The sequence below is a fragment of the Zonotrichia leucophrys genome, chromosome Z (genome assembly GCF_028769735.1).
Source record: "Zonotrichia leucophrys gambelii isolate GWCS_2022_RI chromosome Z, RI_Zleu_2.0, whole genome shotgun sequence".
NCBI classification, from domain to species: domain Eukaryota; kingdom Metazoa; phylum Chordata; class Aves; order Passeriformes; family Passerellidae; genus Zonotrichia; species Zonotrichia leucophrys.
Window position 1 is genome coordinate 75187586 of NC_088200.1, and position 21117 is coordinate 75208702.

Genomic DNA, 21117 nt, shown 5'->3' on the forward strand with positions numbered 1-21117 from the left:
CAGCCATCTCTGGACACCTCAGAGTCTCCTTGTACAGCACGCCTCCTCAAATAATGACTTCACTGAACTATAAAGGGCCTGGAGGAGGAAATGCTTGTCACATTCACCTATTTTTCCTGCAGCTGACACTGAACTAACGAGCACATTCCTTCAGTGAAGCCATGAGAGTGCTCCATTCGGAGTCTGGAATCCCTTAATAGAATGAAATGTTACTGAACACCACTTTGAGCATGTGGAACATCTGGAATTAACAGAGCTGGAAAGGGTTCTGTATTAGAAAGTGAAATGGCAGCATTCTCTGGGGGGAAACACAAAAAAATCCATGAAACCCAGTCACTCCATGTTCTTGGATACATATCTGCTTTGCTGGGACCTCTCTTCAGGCTCCACATTCATCAGCTATGCTTCAGAATCAGCTCCCCAGAGTTTGCTTTTGATTCTTTACTGGAAACACACCCTGTCTCTCAGGGACACTGCCATCTCCTCAAAGCCTTACAGGTATTCAGTGCTTCAGGTGCTCTCCAGAGTGCCCTGCACAACCCAGGCTTTTACCAGGGGAAGCAAATCCATCACATTACAAGTGGGTTCTCAGAGCTTTCCCCCATCATTTACCCTTCTTAGGGAGTCAGCTGGAGCATTTCTCCTCTCCTGCAGCTTCTTTCCAACATCTGACTCACTAAACCCATCTTCATGCTGCAGTGGCTGTTGTTGAGACAATCTGCATTGTCACCTCATCCCAAAAACCACACGACAATCCAGGGTCTCTGGACGGCTCCACCTAAAAGTGAGCTAAAAGCTGAAAAAGGCTAGCAGCTCTACAGCAGGGAGGGACATCTGAAGAAATAAGTACCTACAGAAAATAAAACAAAACCAAACCAAAGCAAAAACCCCACAGGGCAGCAGCAGAGCAGTTCCAGGATATTGTGAAATGCAGATGTATTCCTAGAAACAGTACTGTGTATGAAACCTGAAATGAGTTAAACCATTAAAAAGTGAATTATGTCATTCTTGGGCAATTGTTTGGACAAAGAAACCCAACAATTTTATCATGTGAATGTGGTACACTCCAGAGGATGGGTAAAGTGGTGCACACTCCTCTTTTCACAACCTTTGTTATGGCTGGACCTCTGTATCCATTCCCTGAAACACACAAGCCCTTCCAAGAGCCAAACACTGAAGGGCTTGGAAAATTGTATAAAAACTGGGTTTCAGTTTTTCATACACAGGAAAACATTATTCTGTACCATCCAAAAAAATTTCAACTTTGCTCTCATTCTACCCACCTATTCCTTTATTGGAAAAAAACCTGTCAAAACCTCTAAGTAGAGCAGTGAAATGAAAGAACATGATGTACTCCACAGGTGCCATTGGCACATTAATGTGCTTCAACTAAGAATTGTCAGTGTCACATCTCTCATAAGTGACTCTTATTAAAATGTGGACCTGAGGTCCAAACTGGAGAATGTGCAAGCAAACCAACATTCATTTGCAAACAGCTAGCAGCAGCCAAGTGGTTGCACTTGCACGTCTGATTTTACAGAAGCATATGGAATGCAAAGCTTTGGTTTAAGAGGCAAACTACAGCTCAAGGCAGAAGGGTCTATTGCACCATCCCTCCTCCCTGAATCCAGACACTAAATCATGAGTACAGCACGTGTTTGCCTCTTATCATTAGCAGTCCAAAGCATGTGCTTCAGAACCCTACCCGGACATTTCTTCTATCAGCACATTGCTGATCACAAAGCAAAATTTCACCACATCTGATTTTTATAAACCCACGTCCCTTTAATAGGTCAGCCTCAGTCCTGCTAAGCAGAAAACATTTTTAAACAAACATGCAAACCAATGGAAGCACACCAAGACAGAATGATGCTGTTCAGAAAATAATCAATTAGTGTAATGATGGGTGTACCTTCTTGTGGAAAACACTGCAGAGGCCTCTCTCTAAATCTGGCAGCTTACAAAGAAGATTTTGAATCTGACCAAACACGCTGGATTCTGACAGCAGAATTTCAGACACAGCATCAAGCCGGGCATTTATTTCACTGCAAAAGAAGAAGATCAATAATTAAAACTTGTGTTTCTCTGAGGGGAAAGGGGAGGCAGCGAACGTTTTCCTGTGGTTTGTTTTGGGTTGCTTTGTTCCAATCTTTGACTAATGCCACATCCTCATGAGTAGCAGAAGAAACTACAACCTCACCATTTTGCCCCCCTGTCTGCTCCTGACCAGCGACTGGTAAATACCTGGATCAGCACTGCATTGGTTTTTTTCTACCTTTTTTCTTTTTGCTAAAACCTGTAACGTTTATCTCCCTATTTCAGGACTGAATTCACAGAAACATCCTCCTGAAGTGAGGTAACACTTTTTTAATGAGAAGAGGTGATCCCATAGCTCTTGGCAGGCTCCTTACAATCATTTTGTTAAAAGCAAAGGGCAGCAGAAATGGACAATTACCACCAAGTTTCACCCAAGTTTTCAGAGAGTTTTCTCCTCTCTATCCTTCCAACATATCCATGAACTGGCTGCAGGTTGCAGAGGTAACTCCATTTCTGCTTTCTATGCAAACAAATTGCCTTCCTGCTGCTTCCTAGGGAGGTACTGAGAGTGGGGGTCCATGGGTGTACCCAAAGCCCACCCACCCAGGCAGTCCAAGGAGAAATCAGTGCTTTGATGCACACACTCCACATCCCAGACAAGTGTGTCCAAAAGCAGCCCAGCTCACATTCCCAGGGACCAGTGAGATGCTCAGAGCTCAGCCAGCACAGAGGGATGGGAACTAAGGATGCAATCCAAACTTAACATTTTTGGAAGACTTGCCTGCATGCCCGTGTCTTTTACTGCAGAGGTTTCAGGCCAGTTGCCAGCGTGGCTGCTCATAAATAGTGTCCATGAGGAAATCAAAGAAATCAGGCACCTCCAGAGGCTGCAGACATTACAACAGTCCAGCAGCCAGAGGCCTCTGGCCCTGAAGACAGCTGAATCTCAAGAGTCCTTGAAATTTTATTGCACTTCATGTGAAAGGGGAAATCATGCCTGGGTGTGCACTCGGCTAAACACAAATCTAACAGTACATTTGACAGATCTCCCCCATTCCCGTGGGCAGCCAGGCACCTTGGAAGCAGGGTCACAGGGAGGAACCTGAGCAGGGCAGAGCCACGGAACACCCTGAGCACACAATGCCACCAAACAGCTGCACTGTGGTGGTGTGGGGTCCCCAGGATGAGGTGGGAGATGGGAATCTGACTTCATGTCCTCAGAAGGCTGATTTATTATTTTATTCTATTCTATTCTATTCTATTCTATTCTATTCTATTCTATTCTATTCTATTCTATTCCTATATTAAAGAAAAAGAGAAAGGATACATCAGATGCTTAACAAGAATGATAATGAAAGCTCGTGACTGACTCAGAGCGTCCGACACAGCTGGCTGTGATTGGTCATTGATTAAAAACAATTCACATGAAACCAATCAAAGATGCACCTGTTGGTAAACAGTGTCCAGACCACATTCCAAAGCAATTAACGATACAATTACAATTAACAGATAATTATTGTTTTCATTCTTTCTGAGGCCTCTCAGCTTCCCAGGAGAAGATGCTGGGCAAAGAGGATTTTCCAGAAAGTACCATGGTGACACTGCAGTGATGTTCTGAGGGCTCAGTGTCACCACCCACAATCCCATCTTCATGGAGAATTACTGGTGTGTGCTGTAAGTGAAACCCTGGAACACCTCCCCTCCACATGAGGGAGTACTGAAATAAATTTATACACGTATGTATATATGTAAATATGTGTATATATATTAAATTATACACATATGTACCTTAAAGAAGATAAAAACCTTTATTTTTCATTATTAAAGGCACTGTAAGCAGCAGAACTCTGTTAGTTACTTTAAACAGCACTATTACTGTGGCCAAACAGCATTATTATGTGGCCAATTGGAAACTGGCAGTAATATGTAAAATAGATGCAGATATTTGAAAAACTCCTCCCTCCAAAGCTTAATCTGCACTTTAATCATCCTCACATATGGCTGTGTTAGTGGAGCTCCAGTAATCCAAAACTAAGCATCCACACAGGTTTTCTGCTTTAATCCCACAAATAAGAAAGGGTCAGGAAAATGGCTTTCAGTACCAAGTGACCCCTTTTTCTCCACCTGTAAAGAAAACGCAGTGGGATTCCTATTTCAAAATTCAGAAAGTACAGCTCACAATTGTCTAAAACACCATGTACCCATCAGGAAGGAAGGACTGGAATGAGATACCATAAAAACAGATGATGAATTTCAAAGTATGTTTTTAAATGTCAAATATTTATATATTTAATATAAAAATATTTAAATTAACAAACATTTTATCGAGCGCCAATGTATAAATGTATGCATTGCACCGGCCAGTTGCTAAGCCATCTCAGAAGGAATTTGTTCTGCACTGCACAGTTTGGGGCTGCCAATCCCTGAGTGCACTGGAAAAGAATTCCACCACCAGAAAACCTGGATCTAACATTATGCAAAGAAACCCAACAGCCAGCTGAACTGGCTACTACTACTTCATGCTGCACTGAGGTGCAATATTAGCCTGTTCTTTCTCATCTGTATAAACCATGTCAGCAATCTGAGCTTTATCCAATTTTCCAAGCAATCTTCTGTGGAATAATGTAACATAATTCAGTTGACTAAAAGCAATACTCTTACTTCTGCCATACCCTCCATCTAAGAATAGCATCATTAATACAATACTAAAATCACTTTTCAGTGTATTTAAACATAACAAAATCTAACTGCAGAATTGTTATTGCAGTCATTTAAAAGAACTACTTGAAGTGAAATAATGAGATACTCTCCTGCATTATTCTGCTGCCAAATAGTGAACAATACAGAAAATTAGAAAATGCGAAGATGATGTTTGAATCCTGAACTAAAAATTATTTTGACAAAGCAGAAGGCTGCAGACACGAAAGCACTGCACTGAATTAGCATCTGAGCAGCCTAAACAGGTTTGCTGGTGTGGTAACAGAGATCTGCTGGTCTCTCCTGCAGCAAAACAAACCTGACTTTTTTAGATGTGATAATATATCTTTACATTTAAATAAAGTGAAATTGATAATGTAACTGCTGTATAAGAACCAAGGACATTTTCATTAATGTAAGGTATTATTTAAATACAAGATAAATAAATTTATCAGAAATCTCTTAATCTATGCTCAATGTGCACAGTATGAATTCATTCATCATGCTAAGGACATAATTCAAGAACAGTGTACATAATTAAGATTATCTTATTAAATCCATTCTAGGACACCACTGATGTACAAAACTGTCAGTCACAGGAACTCAACCCCTTAAAAACCCACAATTAAGGGTATGAAACAGCAAACATTGCTTTCCATGGGCTATGGTATCTAAATCAAAGCCTAACAGCCTCCTAACTGCAGCACGGCAAAGAATGAAAATGTACCATTTAAATTACTCGCTCATGTATTATGGGGCTTTTCCTGACCTCCCCTCAGACCACGGCTGACAAAGGAAGACTTTGGATGAGCTGATTAAGTTAAAGACCATGTAAAATGGCACAGAGTGTCCCCTGCTTGAGACCACTCCCTTTCACACAGGCAATTAATGCCACCATAGCCCAGGCAGAATTAAACTCAGGATGTCCTCCTGAGAGGAGTGGTGGATTTGCCTTTACAGACAAGCTGTGGGTCTGCTGGTGGATAAAGCCAGCACTGGGAGAGAAAAGAAACCATGGGAAGGATTCCACTGATTGATGAATGCAAAAAGAGATTTGCCTTTACAAATAAACTGCAGGTTTGCTGATAAATGAAATTAGACATTGAAGGATGAAAGACATCTTTTATGAAAATCCTTTCCTTAGGATTTTTCCTCCTGAGAAGCTGAGAGGCCTCAGGAACAAAATGTAAACATTGATTATCTGCTGCTGTGGAATGCAACAGGTGCATCTGTGATTGGTCTCATGTGGTTGTTTCTAATTAATGGCCAATCACAGCCAGCTGGCTTGGAAACAGGGCCCAAGCCACAAACCTTGGTTATCATTCTTTCTTTACTATTCTATTCTTAGCTTAGCTGGCCTTCTGAGGAAATCCTTTCTTCTATTCTTTTAGTATAGTTTTACTGTAATATATACCATAAAACAATAAATCAGCCTTCAGAAACGTGGAGTCAGGTCCTCGTCTCTCCCCTCACCCTGGGACCCCTGTGAGCACCACCACAGAAGATTACTCATGAAGATTCCTAACTACTAATGAAGATTTGTGCCCTCCTGTGGACCCTCCATCCTTCCCTTCACCACGAGCCCCTGCCCATCCTGGCTGCTCTGGATGCCCCCCTTACCTCTGCCTTTTTGCCTAAGTGCTGGCTGATCTAGAAGCTGGCTCAGTTATGGGTTAAATTTGTTAAATTTTGGTGTGACCGCTGGAATTTTACCCATCAGCACCAAGGAAATAGCACAAACAAGAGTAGTTATAAATAGTACAGTGAAATCTAAGTGAAACCTAAAAAAAATTAAGAATCCTTCTGGATCTGTTCTCTTGTTTTTTAAGTGATTTACTCCCAAAAGTCCTGATGTCTCCAGAGAGGTCCAAGAGGAGAGGACCACCTCCCTGAACGGATCTCAAATACTGAGCAGCAGTACACAAGCACCCTAAACTTTAACTTCACATCTGTTAAAAGAATGTCCAAAATATGCAAATGGCAATCAAACACTTTTGTTCATGTTCATACACAACGTATTTCAGCGATTTGTGCCTAAAAAGGGAACAATTAGCTACTTTAGCCAACATGAATGAATGCCTGATTGCTCCATTTATAAGGAATTAGACACAGCAAAGGGACCAAAACACAGCTAAGCAAAAATGAATCAATACAAGTGATGATGCTGCAATCTTTTTCTTTCCTACAACAATTTTGAGATCTCAGGCATATGCTGTAACCTGCATTTTATACTGGCACTGATTCTATAAAATTGTTATTCTTAGGAAGAAAATTTAGCCCTGCTGTAGGATCAGTGGATTTTATTCATAAATAACTGCTGGGGAAAAAAATATATCTTCTAATCCTGCTGTGGATGAAGATGGTATCAAATGGGAACCAGTTTAACTCCAAAATAAGATGGGACAAGGTCATTTAGACACTTAGTTTTACTGCCCTTATACTTTAATGACGAGAACAAGGACAAAGTCAAACTTGAAAGACTTTCCTTTAGAATTATACTTTGTGTACAGAAGTATAAATAAAGCAGCACTCAGTACATTCAAAGTGAGAAAACGCAGAACAAGACATTATTTTATATTACAAAACACATGTCATTGCCTATCTCACTGCAAAGGGACCGTCCTCTTCCCAGTTCCACAGTTTATATCCTCCAAGCAAGTCATGCTGCATCAGTAATGCCAATTTACAGCTCCTCTTCTTCAGGAGGAGACAAGGAACTGTCTGTAGTCCTGAACTCTGCAGTTCTGAATTTGCTACACTGCCAGTCATTCTGAGCTCCTGTGGACAAAGCATATTCACACTAACAATAATTATCAGTACCATCCTACAAGGCTTTAGTATCACAAAAGCATCATCTTGTCCAGAACTAGAAGAAACAGGGGACAAAGTATGCTGGAATCCCTGGGAAAAAATGGAAATACAGCTCTTGAGAAGTCATTAAAATTTTCGTTTCTCTGAAGCAAAAAGCAAAGGTTGACATGTTTTTGGCAACTGTCTAAACAGATACAATTTTCTCCTTTCTTGACAACTTACTCCTTTTCTCCTTTCTTAAACATCAGCTTTAAGTAAAAAAAGATCAGGTGATCTTGGCTACAGATAAATGTAGGCACATCACACATAACACCAAAAATCCAACAGAGACAAAAGAATATTAAAGAAATACAATCCAGGCACTTGTGGGTCACTGGACATACAGGACAACATCCAAAATAAACAGCACAACAAGAGATTAAAACCAGAGCCAGCTTTGCTCAGCCAGGCCCATGTGAACCTTACATTTGTCCTCCTCATGTAGGCACTGAAGAAGCAGTGACTTTGACATCAGCCTCAAGGGCTCTGAGATCTATTTCCCACTAGGAAAGAAATTATTTGTAACTGTGGCACTGTGATAATTCACTTGTGGGGAGTTTTGGAAAGAATTTGAGATGGAATCTTTGAATCGTTTATCTTGATGTGGTTTATTTTTTCTATCTTTTACATGGGCAGGAAGGGTGAGTTCAGCTCACATCCTCACCACATGGCTCAGAAGGTCACAAGACCCTTAGTTACAAGACCTTTGAAGGATTTCTTAAACCAATAAAACACTGCCAACAAGGATATTTATGTTTTTGACCCAATTCTTAAATATTTTGTCCTATGGACCCATACTACAGTGCACATTTTCTTAGCCAATCATGTCAATGGCACACAAACCTAAAGTGCTGCGTCCTGAACTTCTTGTTTACCTCTGTGAGCACTTTTATTTTTTCTATATCTTAAACTCTAAAACTCTAAACTTTCCTCTACTTAGTTCAATGTGTCTCTGCTTTAAACTATAAATCCTCATTCTCACTTCCACCCTGGCTGCTCTGGCCCCTTTCCTGCTGAACCCCTTTCCCTCACCCACAGATGCTCCAGGCCATCATCTCCTTCTCTTCCACCTACAGACACCAGGTGAGAAGGGCACTCCATGGAACTTGGATTTCAGAGGTGAGATAACACTTCTACAACCCACAAATACCTAACTTCTGCAGAAAAACAACCTTCCTCGTTGCTCCTGAAAAGCTCAGTTGCTGGAGACTGATACGCTTTTATCTCATTGTCTTTGTGTACCCAGGTGAGTAACTGAGGACATTACACACCTCCTGGTTAAACTTTTTTCTGCCATTCCTTTTTTTTTCCCAAATGCACACATCTTGTCTCCACATCACTGATGATTTAGAGAGTATCTTCAAGTTAGCCCAAATGAGTCTGTACACATTCCATCTTTATTCATCCTAATGTATGGTTTCTTCACAGGAAATTTAGTCATCATCCCAAGTGATTTTCAACTCTAAGGCATAAAGCAGTAATTACACCCTCTCACTTCTTGATACACCTACTCACTGACTGGAAAAAATGCAGTACAGGAGCCTTACTTCCTCTGAGAATGTCACTCCAGCAGGCACAGGTGAATTGCAATTATGGAATGTTCTCTGAGTGCATTTGTGTGCATTACTGGGAACAATATTGCCAGATGCCTGATGCACTAACTATGTAAAATTACAACTTGAGAGTCAGAAAGGGAGAAGCACACGGAGCAAAACAGCTTTTTGAGCCTCAAGTAGTACTGAGGAGCACCATCACCTCCAGCCACGGCAGCCTGAAAACGCCAAGCAGAAGGAGGAAGGAAAGAGGGGCTGAGAGGAGGAAACAAAACCACAAACCTGTGAGGCTGGTTCTGCACTGAGACGAGGGAGAATTTGAACTGAATATTGAACTAAATAAACCAAGAGGGCTGGAGTGCTGGGGAAGCAGTTTGTGCCTGCTGTGCTCCATTTCCCTGCGGAGGGGCGGCTGAGCTGCTGTGGTCACTCGGCGTGGTCACTCGGCGTGGTCACTCGGCGTGGCCAGCTCGGGAGGAGCCCGGCCAGCTCCTGCCCAGGGCCATCCTCAGTGCTCTGGCTCCCTCCACTGACAGCTGCACACACACACCCGGCGTGTCTCCAGGGCAGGGAGGGAAACAAACTCGTGTATTTGCATTTATCCCTGCAAAGCAGCCCCGAAATTCCGCCTAAATGCTTCTCATGACACAATGCCCTGGTTAACTCCCATGCTGGTTAGGATGGTTACATCAAAAGCCTTTGGAAGTGGGAAAGATACATGAAAGCTATTATCAGAAGAATTATAAAAAAAAAAAAAAAGGGCCACTGAAATTAACTTCTTAGAAAGGGGCTAATAAGAAAATTAAGCAGTGATGCTGCAGAAGTACAGTGCTTTAAAATACTAGATTTGGTCAAGGGAAAAAAAATGCTTCTGAAGAAACAGTTGTAAATTACCAGCAAGAGCAAGATGCTAAAACGATGGTATATCTCACTATTTAAACTGCCAAAAAAAAGTAATGAAAATTAAAACTGCTTAATTTATTTTCAACAGTAAAACAGAGGGGAAAATTACTGTGGATAACCAAGTTGAAGGAACATCTCCTGTATGCTACAAGTGAAAGGAACAAAGTGACAACTTCAATGAACTCTACATTGACAATGCTCAGGAAACACCTACTCAAATGAATGGATCCAAAAACCCAAACTGTGGGCAAAAGCAGCCCATGGACTCAACACTGCTATTTACCACACATTCAACCACAGCACTCAAATCAAGTCTGCCAAGAGAAATCAGAAAAGATGGAGTCCATTTCAAAACTGAGACCAGTCAGAACCAGCATAGTACTGCTACAAAACACAACATTTCTAAAGCACAGGTCAAAATACTGGAGTGGCCAAATAATCATCACCTTTCAGGATTAATAAAAAGGAACCCTCTCCTGTGCAATACATTGTGTACAGGGGTAACAAAGGCATCCACAGCTACTTCAGAAAAAAATTAAACACATTAAATGTAAATACTTGTGTAAATGTAAATACTTGAGAGGCAAGGAAGACATCCAACATTAATTGGCAAGTTTAAGAACAAAACAACCTCCAATCTCCAGGCCATCCTGGTTCATTTTCTGAAAAAGGGTACAGAATTAGAATGGTGCCCACTCTGATTTCTGCAGAGGAATTTCTAACTTGCTCCAAACTCATTACTATTTATCTGAGCCCAAAAGAATGGTTTAACTCCTGCAAACCTCAACATAACACCCATCACTCTGCTGTGGATCTCAGGTATTCTGGACAAAGCAATCCACTGGGCACACTCAGTATCACCAGCAGAAAACAGAGGCTGAGCCAGCATAAGGAACCACCTCACCTCAGTTTCAGCAGGGGCTGGGTCACCCATTTCTTCAACCTTCGACGTCCAAACGAAGTTCTGGTGTGATCCAACACCCAGAGCAGGCTTCCTTTTGTTTTCATGTCAGTCTGAAATAACAAAAATAACTTCATTGTTTTCACCTGCTCGGTTTTGCAGTGGGAGGACCTTCACATGATTCAACACATTGTGTTTGGGCTTTAAGATATGGCAACTGTACATTTATTATCAATTTTATTCAACAATGCCTTACATGAAGAACCTCCAGCAGTAGTAATATATTTTCCTTTGGCTAGGAAATGGTTTTTAGGAAATAACCAGGATCAATTAAACAGTTAAAATAGGTCTGTGCATAAAGCTCTGAGCAGGAGCACAAAAACAAGCTCTACTGCAAACATAACTGCAGTTGCTGAAGAAATTAAATTTCAGGAAAGTTCTTTGTTAGTCAAAGTGCAGCTCAGTTCCTAACTCATACCAAAAGCTAGTACAGATTAACTGCATTTATGCCTCTGAAAATGTTATCTCCCTTCAGTCTGACCCCATTTAAAATAATTTAAGACTTATGGGTCAGATCTGCAAATCTGATTAATTTCATTGGAAAAAGTAAAGTCAAACAGCCATGAAAATCTCCGCATTTATTAAAAATTGTGACATTTGTCCTTACCTGATTCTGTAAAATTTCAAGATTTTTCATTGTTGTCCCATTAATTGTCATGTATTCCGTTTCACTGGACAACCGTTTGAAATTGCTGGGGAGAGGAATTTCAGACGTTTTATCTTAAATGTGGGCATGGGCAGAACACTGAAACACTCTCAGGTTTCTCATATTAGAGAATTCAACAGCTTTGCAAATAAATTTTTATAAGTCAAGCAAGAAATTAAAATCTCTTCACACAAATAAAAGAACTGAACACTAGTAACTTCTTTTAACTTTCTGCTTGGGAAAATAAAATTTCAGACTCACTTCCTCATTTCCTACAATGACATTAACAAAGCTCAGAACAAAATCCAGCCCTTCTGTTATCTAACCCTTTTCCACTAAGTGGTTAATTTATTCACTTTACAATTTAGCAATGACAGGACTAACAATTAATACTTCAAGAATGGAGCAAATTCTTAACACAACTCATCATCAAAATATTGTATCGAAATACATATTTATTTTCATTACTACTGCAAATTTAAACAGCCTGCAAGTGCCATTATGTAGGAAAACAGAAACAGGAGAAATTGAAAATATTTTATTTTGGTTTAATAGGAAATAACCAAAATCACCTGACTTTTTGATACTCATTAGCAGCACTGGATGAGGCCAACCCAAAGGCTGTGTTGCTTTAGAATCACCATTAATAAAACAGTGGTATTAGCTGTGCAGTCACATTAGGCCTGACAATCATTTCAGGCACACACGCAGTAGTCAGGACTGTGAAGTGCAAAATCCTCCCTAAATGCTTCTGACAAATCAAGCCATGATTGTCTGGGTTAATCATCCTGCTGACTGCCCTTTGCACAGAATCTAGGACACTCTTTGCTGTCCTAGGCCAAGCAGAACCACTTGCTGGGCAAGATTTAAAACTGTTTTCTTGACTTTTTTGACTCACAAAAAGTTTTTCAGTGCGTTCGATTTTAAACCCTCTGGAAAAGTACTTGAATGCTCTACCTTTTCCTCTTAGACACACAGCTGCATTGCTGCTACACTAAAAACAAGAACAGCACCAAAACTTTCAGAAATATGAAATATTCAGAGACTAATCTTATATATTTATGTCATATGCAGGTGCTTGGGCCTGCTACCAAATTTTTTCCTAAATAATGGGTCAAATTAGAAGTATTTTCCACAGAATTGTAAAAAAAGCAGATTCAACTGAGGGCCCTCAAGAAGTTTAATGACAGCTTGGAAGTACAGCTGACTCAGAACTGTACCCACAGTCGTAATTATTCTGCTTTGTGCGCTATTTCAGAAACCAAGGAAGCTGACCAGCAAAAGAAAACACTGGAGGCAAAACCAGCAACGCTTTCCGAATTACACGACATTGTAAGCAACAAAACAATACTTCTTTCTACTATCCTCAGCCACAACCGCTGATTCTGGCAAAAATTAACTGGGAATGATTTGTGCTGGGCTCCCACTCCCTGCGTGAAGCAGCAAATCCCATCTGCTGTTCCAAAGGCACCTTTCTGCACCCAGGAGCGATGCAGTTCCTCCCTTTGCCCCTGCTCCAGCCTCTGGTCCCTTAAACTCAGCTGGGTGAGAGCTGTGGGAATCCATAAAGTTAGAGGGTTTTTAGGAAATGGTTAAAAAAGAGTATTTAGGCCTCAGGATGTGGCCCGAAGTTCTGTTACAGCAGAAAAGTTTCCCAAGCAGTAGACGTGACAAATAACAATAGGACTCTGTAGATTTGGCTTTAGGATGGCAACAAGTTTATTTAATGTATATCTTTAGAAGGTTACTGTGAATAGAGCTCTGTTCTTTGTCTTTTATGAACCAGTCTTTGTTTTAACTACTCTTACGTATGTTTTATAAGATTGGATGGAAAGCTTGTCAATATGTCTTGTTTTGGTGTGATTGGTTGAAATCTAAACTGAGATGGTTTTATGTCATTCCGTTTTACCCCACCTTCGGGGACATTTTCCTTCAGGCCAGCATGCTGTTAACATCTAACAATGTTCTGAGGCTGATGTACTAATAAACAAAAAAGGCTGGTCTGAATTTGTCCAGTGTGGTCCATATTTGGACTTTTTGCCGCGGCAAGTGGGTTCCTCTCTTAAGACGTGGGTTCCTGACACCATTGGATCTATAGCTACCCTGGTGCCCGCCAAGAGCCAAGCCCTGCCACCTGCTCTCCACAGCCAGGAGGATGCTGTTGGCACACCAGAGCTCCGGGATTGTGGAGTTTTGTGGTGCTCTGCTCACAACAGGAGCGCCTCAGGACAGCTCACTCTGCTCCACTGCACAGCGCATTTACTCTTCCTTCACAGCGTATTTACAGTGCTTTCAGATCAGACAAGCTGAAGTTGTTTTCACAGCATAAATTATGTGCGTCTCACGTTACACAGGTGTTTTCTTTATCTGAGTTACTTCACCCTGCTATTAATCGTGGTAATTGAGAGTTTAGAGTACATGAGTAACAGCCAAGATCAACTGCAGGATATGCCCAACCAACAATTCCACATGTCACAGCACAGAACATGTTTTGCTTCCACCCACTCATCTTCCCTCAGAACTTGATAAAAACGTGAAAAAAAACCCTCATATTCTTTATAAGGTATTTAGAGACCAGATGGCAGGAGGAGGTTGCAGGTAACCATTAAGCCAGGCCTGGTTTTGCAGCAAAGGCCTCAGCACAAGCCTGTGGTGTGAGGTGCTGGTGTGCTGCTGACCTTCCACAGATCACTGGACAGCACCACGGGGCCAAAACTCCTCCTGCAGGTGACACTGTGACCCCAGCTTCAAAGCACAGCCCTGCAGCTCCCCAAGCACCCCACAGCACAACACCCCATGCCAGACAATGGGCACGGCTGGGAAATCCACAACAGCAGCGAGGCAAGGCAGGGTCAAGTCAGCTCTGGGCTTAGAGGAAGGAAAAGAGTAAACAAACAGAAGCTTCCAGGGAGATTTAGGAATCTCACAGGTGGAACGCTCATGAGAATGAGATTCCTGCCCATAAAATTAGTTTTTCAGAGCAGGACCACACGATGATGAGTATGAAAAGGTTACTGTTCTGATTCAGCATATCCCCAGGCTTCGGTTATTATTGTAACTGGAGAAACTGGATCATCTGTGTCATTTTTTCAGTACTTAAGGGGTTTATGAAAAAGAGTAGAGCAACTTTCTACACAGGCAGTTAGGACAAGGGGGAACAGCTTTAAACGAGGGTAGGAGAGCTTTAGTTTCATGGAGGAATTATTCCCTGGCAGGGTGGGCAGGCCCTGGCACAGCTGGGACTGTGGCACTGCCCAAGGCCAGGCTGGACACTGGGACACTGGGAGGGGTCCCTGCCATGGCAGGAGAAACTTGAAAGTCCCTTCTGATCTCAGTCAGTCTAGGATTCCATGATTATTTTGCCTCTCGAGAAGCTTGCAGTGAAAGGTGGTTTTAATTTTTTTTTTTTTTTGTGTTCCTTATTTTCTCCACATGAGATAATACATATAATTTCATACTCGGTATCTCAGCCTAAGTGAATGCATGTTATTTACATCAGGAACTTTCAACTACTTTAATTTTCCAAATCTCTAATACTTCTGAGTGCAGCTGCAAGGCACCCTGAAAGCAACAGATTTTCTTTGCTCAATTACCTTTTACAGAGCTCCAGGGTCTTTGTCTTTGAGATCTCTAGCGGTGAACAAACCACTAAATAAACTGACACAGACAATAAAAGCAGGAATCCCTAAAAGCTTTAAGAAGTAAAAACAAGTCTCTCCATTTTTCAGAAGGACTGGTTTTCCTTAGGTTCGATAAAAAAGACATTTACCACAATCTGTGTAGCAAAGTATGTCAAGCCCAAGACTATGTTTTGTGCTTCATTAACCAGGTTTAAACTCATTAGTGAGTATTTCCACAGGGCTACAACTTTTGATCTGAATCCCTTTTTTTTTGGTGTATGATTTCTTGAAGTACATCCATCATTGTTCCAAACTTACAAACCACTACCTACAAAGTCTCTCTCCTCCATATCCAACATGCTGGAAAACACAGAGGTAAAATTGAAACACACCACGACACATTTCCTCAGCAACTGCTATGCCAATGATTATTTTTTCAAACAAAACTGGATACTCAAATGTGCTTGAAAACCTCTCCTACCTGTGTACTAACTTCTTGACAAAAGCCTTTAATAAAGGTCTCTCAGTATGTAAAGTTATTAGAACACACTCATTAACAAAAACTTTTACCATTCATTATTAAATGTATTTTTACTTGCTGCTGGAAGTCTAAAGCAACCAAGCCAAGCTTGGGGTCCTGCTGTGGCAGAAATCTTTATTTCTTTGTAACGTTTTGCTTGTTTTTAGTATCTTAAAAGTAGATTTAAAAGCTTCATCAAAATATGAGAGCAAAACCTGCTTCGGCCCACCAATTCCTTGACTCACAAGGTAACTCATGACTCTTCCTACTAAACTGAAATGGAAACTTTTTTTTCAGCTGGGAGAACAGTGTTTGTCCAAAGGAGGTGAAATGGATTTTTCTGTCATTCTTCCCATCAAACAGGTCTTCTTCATCCAGACCTGTGACACGTTAACAAACTGAAAACCACCTCACAACTCCCACTTCATGCTCTCTGACTCATCTGTACATGCTCACTGACCTGAATTCTTCTGGGAGTTTCAGCTTCCTTGACAATGCAATGGAAGTTAATTCTCTTCTATTTCCTAATTCGGAACATTAATGAGCCAGACATCATTTGCTTAAAAGTCTTTCACTGTTCAGTATTTAGATAGTATTTCACTGGCATTAGGAAAAAAATACTGAAGTGGAGTTTTTCTGAATATTTGGCTGTTTGTTGATCCCCATGACAAGCAGCAAGTGGAACTTGGGCAGTTGGAGCACAAAGGATTTAGAAACAAACACAGCAGAATCCAAGCTCCTGACCACAAAGTTGTCTCAAGAAATGTGATTGTATTTCTTCACAGAACTTCACCAAGGTATTAAGTATTTCTTTGCCTTTTCCCTCAGATGCTCATACAGTCCCCAGAAATCCATTAGAGCAACCTTCAGCAGGCAAATGCCAATGCTAATATTTAGTGCTTTTCCTTCCCAGTCTATAATGTACTTGATTTTAGGATGCAGCTGTTACAAATGTGACAGACTGCTGCTACACAAGCCTCCATGTAATTATATTTGTCCTCTGCAACAGAATTACTTCTACATAAAAGATGGATTTCACATTTTCTCCAGCTGAAAGCACATTCACCCCCTGTGTGATTGCACACAGGGCACTGTGACAGCAGCGACCCACGAGCTGACCATGAAATGGCGTTTCCTTGGAATTCATTTTCTTCCTCAGAAGTTCTACAAGATTTCTCCACCTACCTATGTCAGTATATTTAAAAAACAATTATTTTTTTTAAAAAGGCAGACAAAGAAGATAAGCAGGCACACCACAGTGCAAGAGCACCACAGATCACACACATCTTGATGGATCAGCAGGGAAGATTGCACAAGAACTCTTTCCCCATCAGTTCCATAAGCACATCAAACCTTTTGATAACATTCAAGTACAACCTGGAGAGAAGGGCAACATAGGGAAAGAAATCCATCCCAAAATTCAGAACACATAAAATTTCCAAATATTTTGGTGGAATGTGTTTCAGCAGTGTGTAAAGCTGGCACCTGCAGCTGATGTTTTAAATGCAGGAGGTAACCTGAATTGGTAATGCAGGGAGCCCTTCAAAAGTGGCCTTCAAACTCTCAGAATCCCACACAACATGTGAATGATCTACAAATGACATGACATATTTCCAAGTTTCCACTCTGCAGCCAGACTGACTTTATTAAATCCTGCATACTTATGGGACAGAGGAATACTGAGACAACTGGGAGAATATTTTGCAGAGGATCCACGACAGATAAAGCTGTTCTATTTAATAAGCCTCAATGATATTTCCAAAGCTAAGCCAGGTAGGACAGCAATGATTTATACTCATGCAAGACAGGATAAGAGCAGCTTTAACAGTGACAGCAGTGACAATTTTCATTTGATTCCACCTACATAAGCCTGTCACAAATCTTGAGTTCTCATCTCAGCATATCTAATAAACCCAGGTGCTGGGACTGCTTAAGAGGTGACAAGGTCACAACCATGTCAGTGTGGTTTTGCAGAAACTTTGCACAAATGGTTGTTCTACAGCAACAGCTTTTGCCATGATCCTTGTCCCCACTCCTACCTACCCCTGAGTCCAGCCAGGGGACTTTTCAGAAAGCCAGGATGTGTTAAACAGTTTTCCCTAAAACTGATAATTACATTCAACAGCTGAAACAACACAGAGTTTGTACCTGCCTCCAGAGCTACAGAAAGAAAACATTATTTACACACTGCTGGCAAACTGCAATGACATCCACAAAGCTATGTTGCAACAGCAATTTATTTTTTTTTACCTGCCCAGAAAAGCCCCACATTTTGGTTACACAGTAAAACTGAGGTTGAGATGCAACAGCTGATACCAACAACCTTTAAAATTTCTTCCACAGTATCAAACAGTTTTTGCACCTTGTTTTTTTTTCAAACCTGGCAGCAGAACAGGCTCATTCACATCACTGACAGTAATGTCTACACAAACTTCACAAAGGTTCTCCTGAAACACCACTCAAAGGAACCACTTGATTCTTTGAGTTCTGATTTGGAAATCAAATGGAAGGTGTAATTTTTACAAAGACTGTGTTTATCACTAGCAAGTTTTTCATTACAATCAGGGACACTGTCTGCTAAAACTTGCAAGAAGTGGTGCTTTGAATTGGAAATTTATGTAAGGCAACTTACCTTGGATTGTAAAGCATCTTTTCCAAATTAAATTCTTTGAGATATGTAATTACTGCTGCCAGAGAGCAAATAACAGGCTTATCCAAGCTTAGTATTACAGATAGGTTTTGAGGACCTAAAAAAATAATTTTTCTTGTTAAATGTTTATTTTCTGGTTAATCCACTTTGTAGAAAAAGGATAATCTGCTTTTCAATTTTTTCTAATAGAAATCTGTCATGTATATACAGTGTTTTATGACATCTACAAATCAACATAAAGCAAGGCCCCAAAATAACACTTATAATTCCAAATAATGCAGACACATTGCAACAGTGTAAGCACACGATGAAACAGAAAACATTTGACTCATGGGTTTTCCTTCATAAAAAATTACTAACTGTTGGCATAACAAACTTCTAAATATACAGACTAAGAATGGAATTCTAACATCTTCATTTTTGTGCACAGCCCTCTACCACAGTGCCTGTTCCAGCTGCAGCAACAGGAAAACTCACTCCACGATACCACAGCACAAACTGGCACTTTCAAAAACCCCTGTGTGGAGCCATCCCAGCCCCAAACATCCCAGGATTCTGTGAACTTGAGGAGCATTTCAGATGCTGACTAATCCCCCTCAGCTGTTATGTATGTTTAAATTTAAATCTGCCTAAAAACACACCTTCAAGCTATGAGAAAAAGTAATGGTGGCCCCTGCTTCATTTCTATTTAAATAATGTTCCTTTTCCACCAAGCTCAAAATGACATCCCACTGTGCAGAGAATGAAGCAAAGGTGGCCAAAAGCCTGTGTGACTGTAAAGGCTAACAGGGTGCATGCTTCAAAGATATTTGGAATGAAAGACATGTAATGTCAGGCACTTCTTTTGCATAAAAATCGAACTAACATACCTGCAGTACCAGGCACCTCTTTTGCATAGAAGTCAGTAACCCTCTGGAAAGCATGGCTGTACTCAAAATTGCGGTTTTCCATCCTTTCCAACCTAATTCTGTCATCCTGTAACCTGTAAAGAAAAAAAAAAAAATTGACTTTCAGGTTTTTACACTCCGTTCATGAAGGAGGTTACAAAGGTGCACTTTCTTCTGTCTTTGCTTCGTTAGGAGTTGAATGGGTAAGGAATTAAGAAACGAGCTATTAAAGTAGGTTGAAAACATTTCCAAGCATGGTGTGTTTTTTTAAATGTTTCTTCTAACCTCTGTGAAAGTGCAAATAAAGCAAACCCAAACAGCAGCAAGCACAGCCAAAAGAGAGACAGCAAGAGGTGGTGTAACACACCTGCAAGGTAGATACGAACACATCTTCACCAGTCATAGCAAGGATGTGCTTTATCACTTCTTAAAGACTTCTGAGGACCAAACTTAAGCTATTATCCCATCCCATTCCATATTTAATTATCCTTTGGAATGTTGGGAGTTTGGCTGGCTAAGGACTGGAAAAGTACAAAACCGTGGCTAATTCCAACTCCTGCACCTACATAGATAGTGTGTCCTTGGGCCTGCTGTAGTAAGATAATAAACATGAGATAAAAGAGATGTAACCCCTAGGGAATGAGGAAGAGTTCATGGCATAGTTTAACCAATAGATTGCTTGGCTTACAGAATATTCATAAGCTTATTATTTGCTGTATAAGTGTTTGATACTTTCTTCAATAAACTGGACCTGAAGGACCGGACCTGCTGGGCCTGTGATGAACCATATGGTGTCCTGGTCCCCTTCCTAAGACACTGGAAGATTTTTTTTTCCATGCTGTAGAACTAAAGGGCTGGATTTCTTTTAGCCTTACTGCAGTCCAGGCCAAGGATGGGTCACTGCTGATAACCTCTCCTGCCAGCAGTTATATCAATTATATCAGCAGCCCCTGCAACTTTAACAGCACCACCAAACACACCAAACTTTACAAGATGCAGCTTTTCCACACTGCCCGTTTTCCCTAACTGGCAGCTGGAATTAGGATTGTTCGCTGCCTTGCCTTATATCATGGCAATTTGCACGGTTGTTGATAAGCACTGAACAGATAATGCTGGTTAAAAACGCACCCAGGAGAACTCACGGTGGCCCTGCCAGCCCTGAGCAGAATTACACAGCTTCACAGTGAGCACTGGGGCCAGGAGGGAGCCCCAGAGGGAAGGCACACACTGAACCCACCTGGCCTCAGGTTTTCCCAACCCACGGGATGGGAATCAGCCAAGTGCTTTGACAGGACTGGAGCTGTGCCAGGACTGTGCAGGTATTACAGCATGGAAGTTAATCAATACCCTTTCAGCAGGGCTTTCCAGCTCCACAGGGAAAAACAGACAGGTTTTCTGCCTCACATTCCACATACCCCCACCTGAAAGGATCAATACATGCAGCTCTCAAAAAGCAGAGTTAATTTCCACAACATGTGTCCAACTAACCTGACTTGTCCCAGCGCATGCTCAGTGATCCTGCTCTGCCTTCAACTGACTGATCAAATTAAGTTTTCACTCTTTACACTCTCTGGAGTCCCCTCTCCCCAACCCTTCTCAGGAAGAGCAAACACCCTTCAAGCAAAGGAAAACACCAACCCCAGTCAGCTGCTTTCCTCCTTGCCTGTTTCCCCTTGTGTTGGACAATACCTTTTCACGACCCAGAGATGGGACAACTTGAGAGGTGTTTTCAAAATTTTTATTCCATTTTCAGTCTCGTTTGAAGGGTGAGACAGTACAGATGTTATAATTCA

The 21117-nt window shown here is 41.2% G+C and overlaps 1 protein-coding gene across 1 annotated transcript in view; it reads right to left on the reverse strand.

The window, feature by feature from the left end:
- Positions 1-21117, reverse strand: part of MSH3 (mutS homolog 3) — a 75791-nt gene that overhangs the window by 39245 nt on the left and 15429 nt on the right. Inside the window, exons 6-10 of the mRNA XM_064736810.1 lie at positions 19307-19419; positions 18420-18534; positions 11609-11693; positions 10945-11054; positions 1913-2045 (exon numbers count right to left, since the gene is read on the reverse strand). Coding sequence (XP_064592880.1) covers positions 1913-2045; positions 10945-11054; positions 11609-11693; positions 18420-18534; positions 19307-19419 — 556 coding nt within the window. The remainder of the gene's footprint in view (positions 1-1912; positions 2046-10944; positions 11055-11608; positions 11694-18419; positions 18535-19306; positions 19420-21117) is intronic.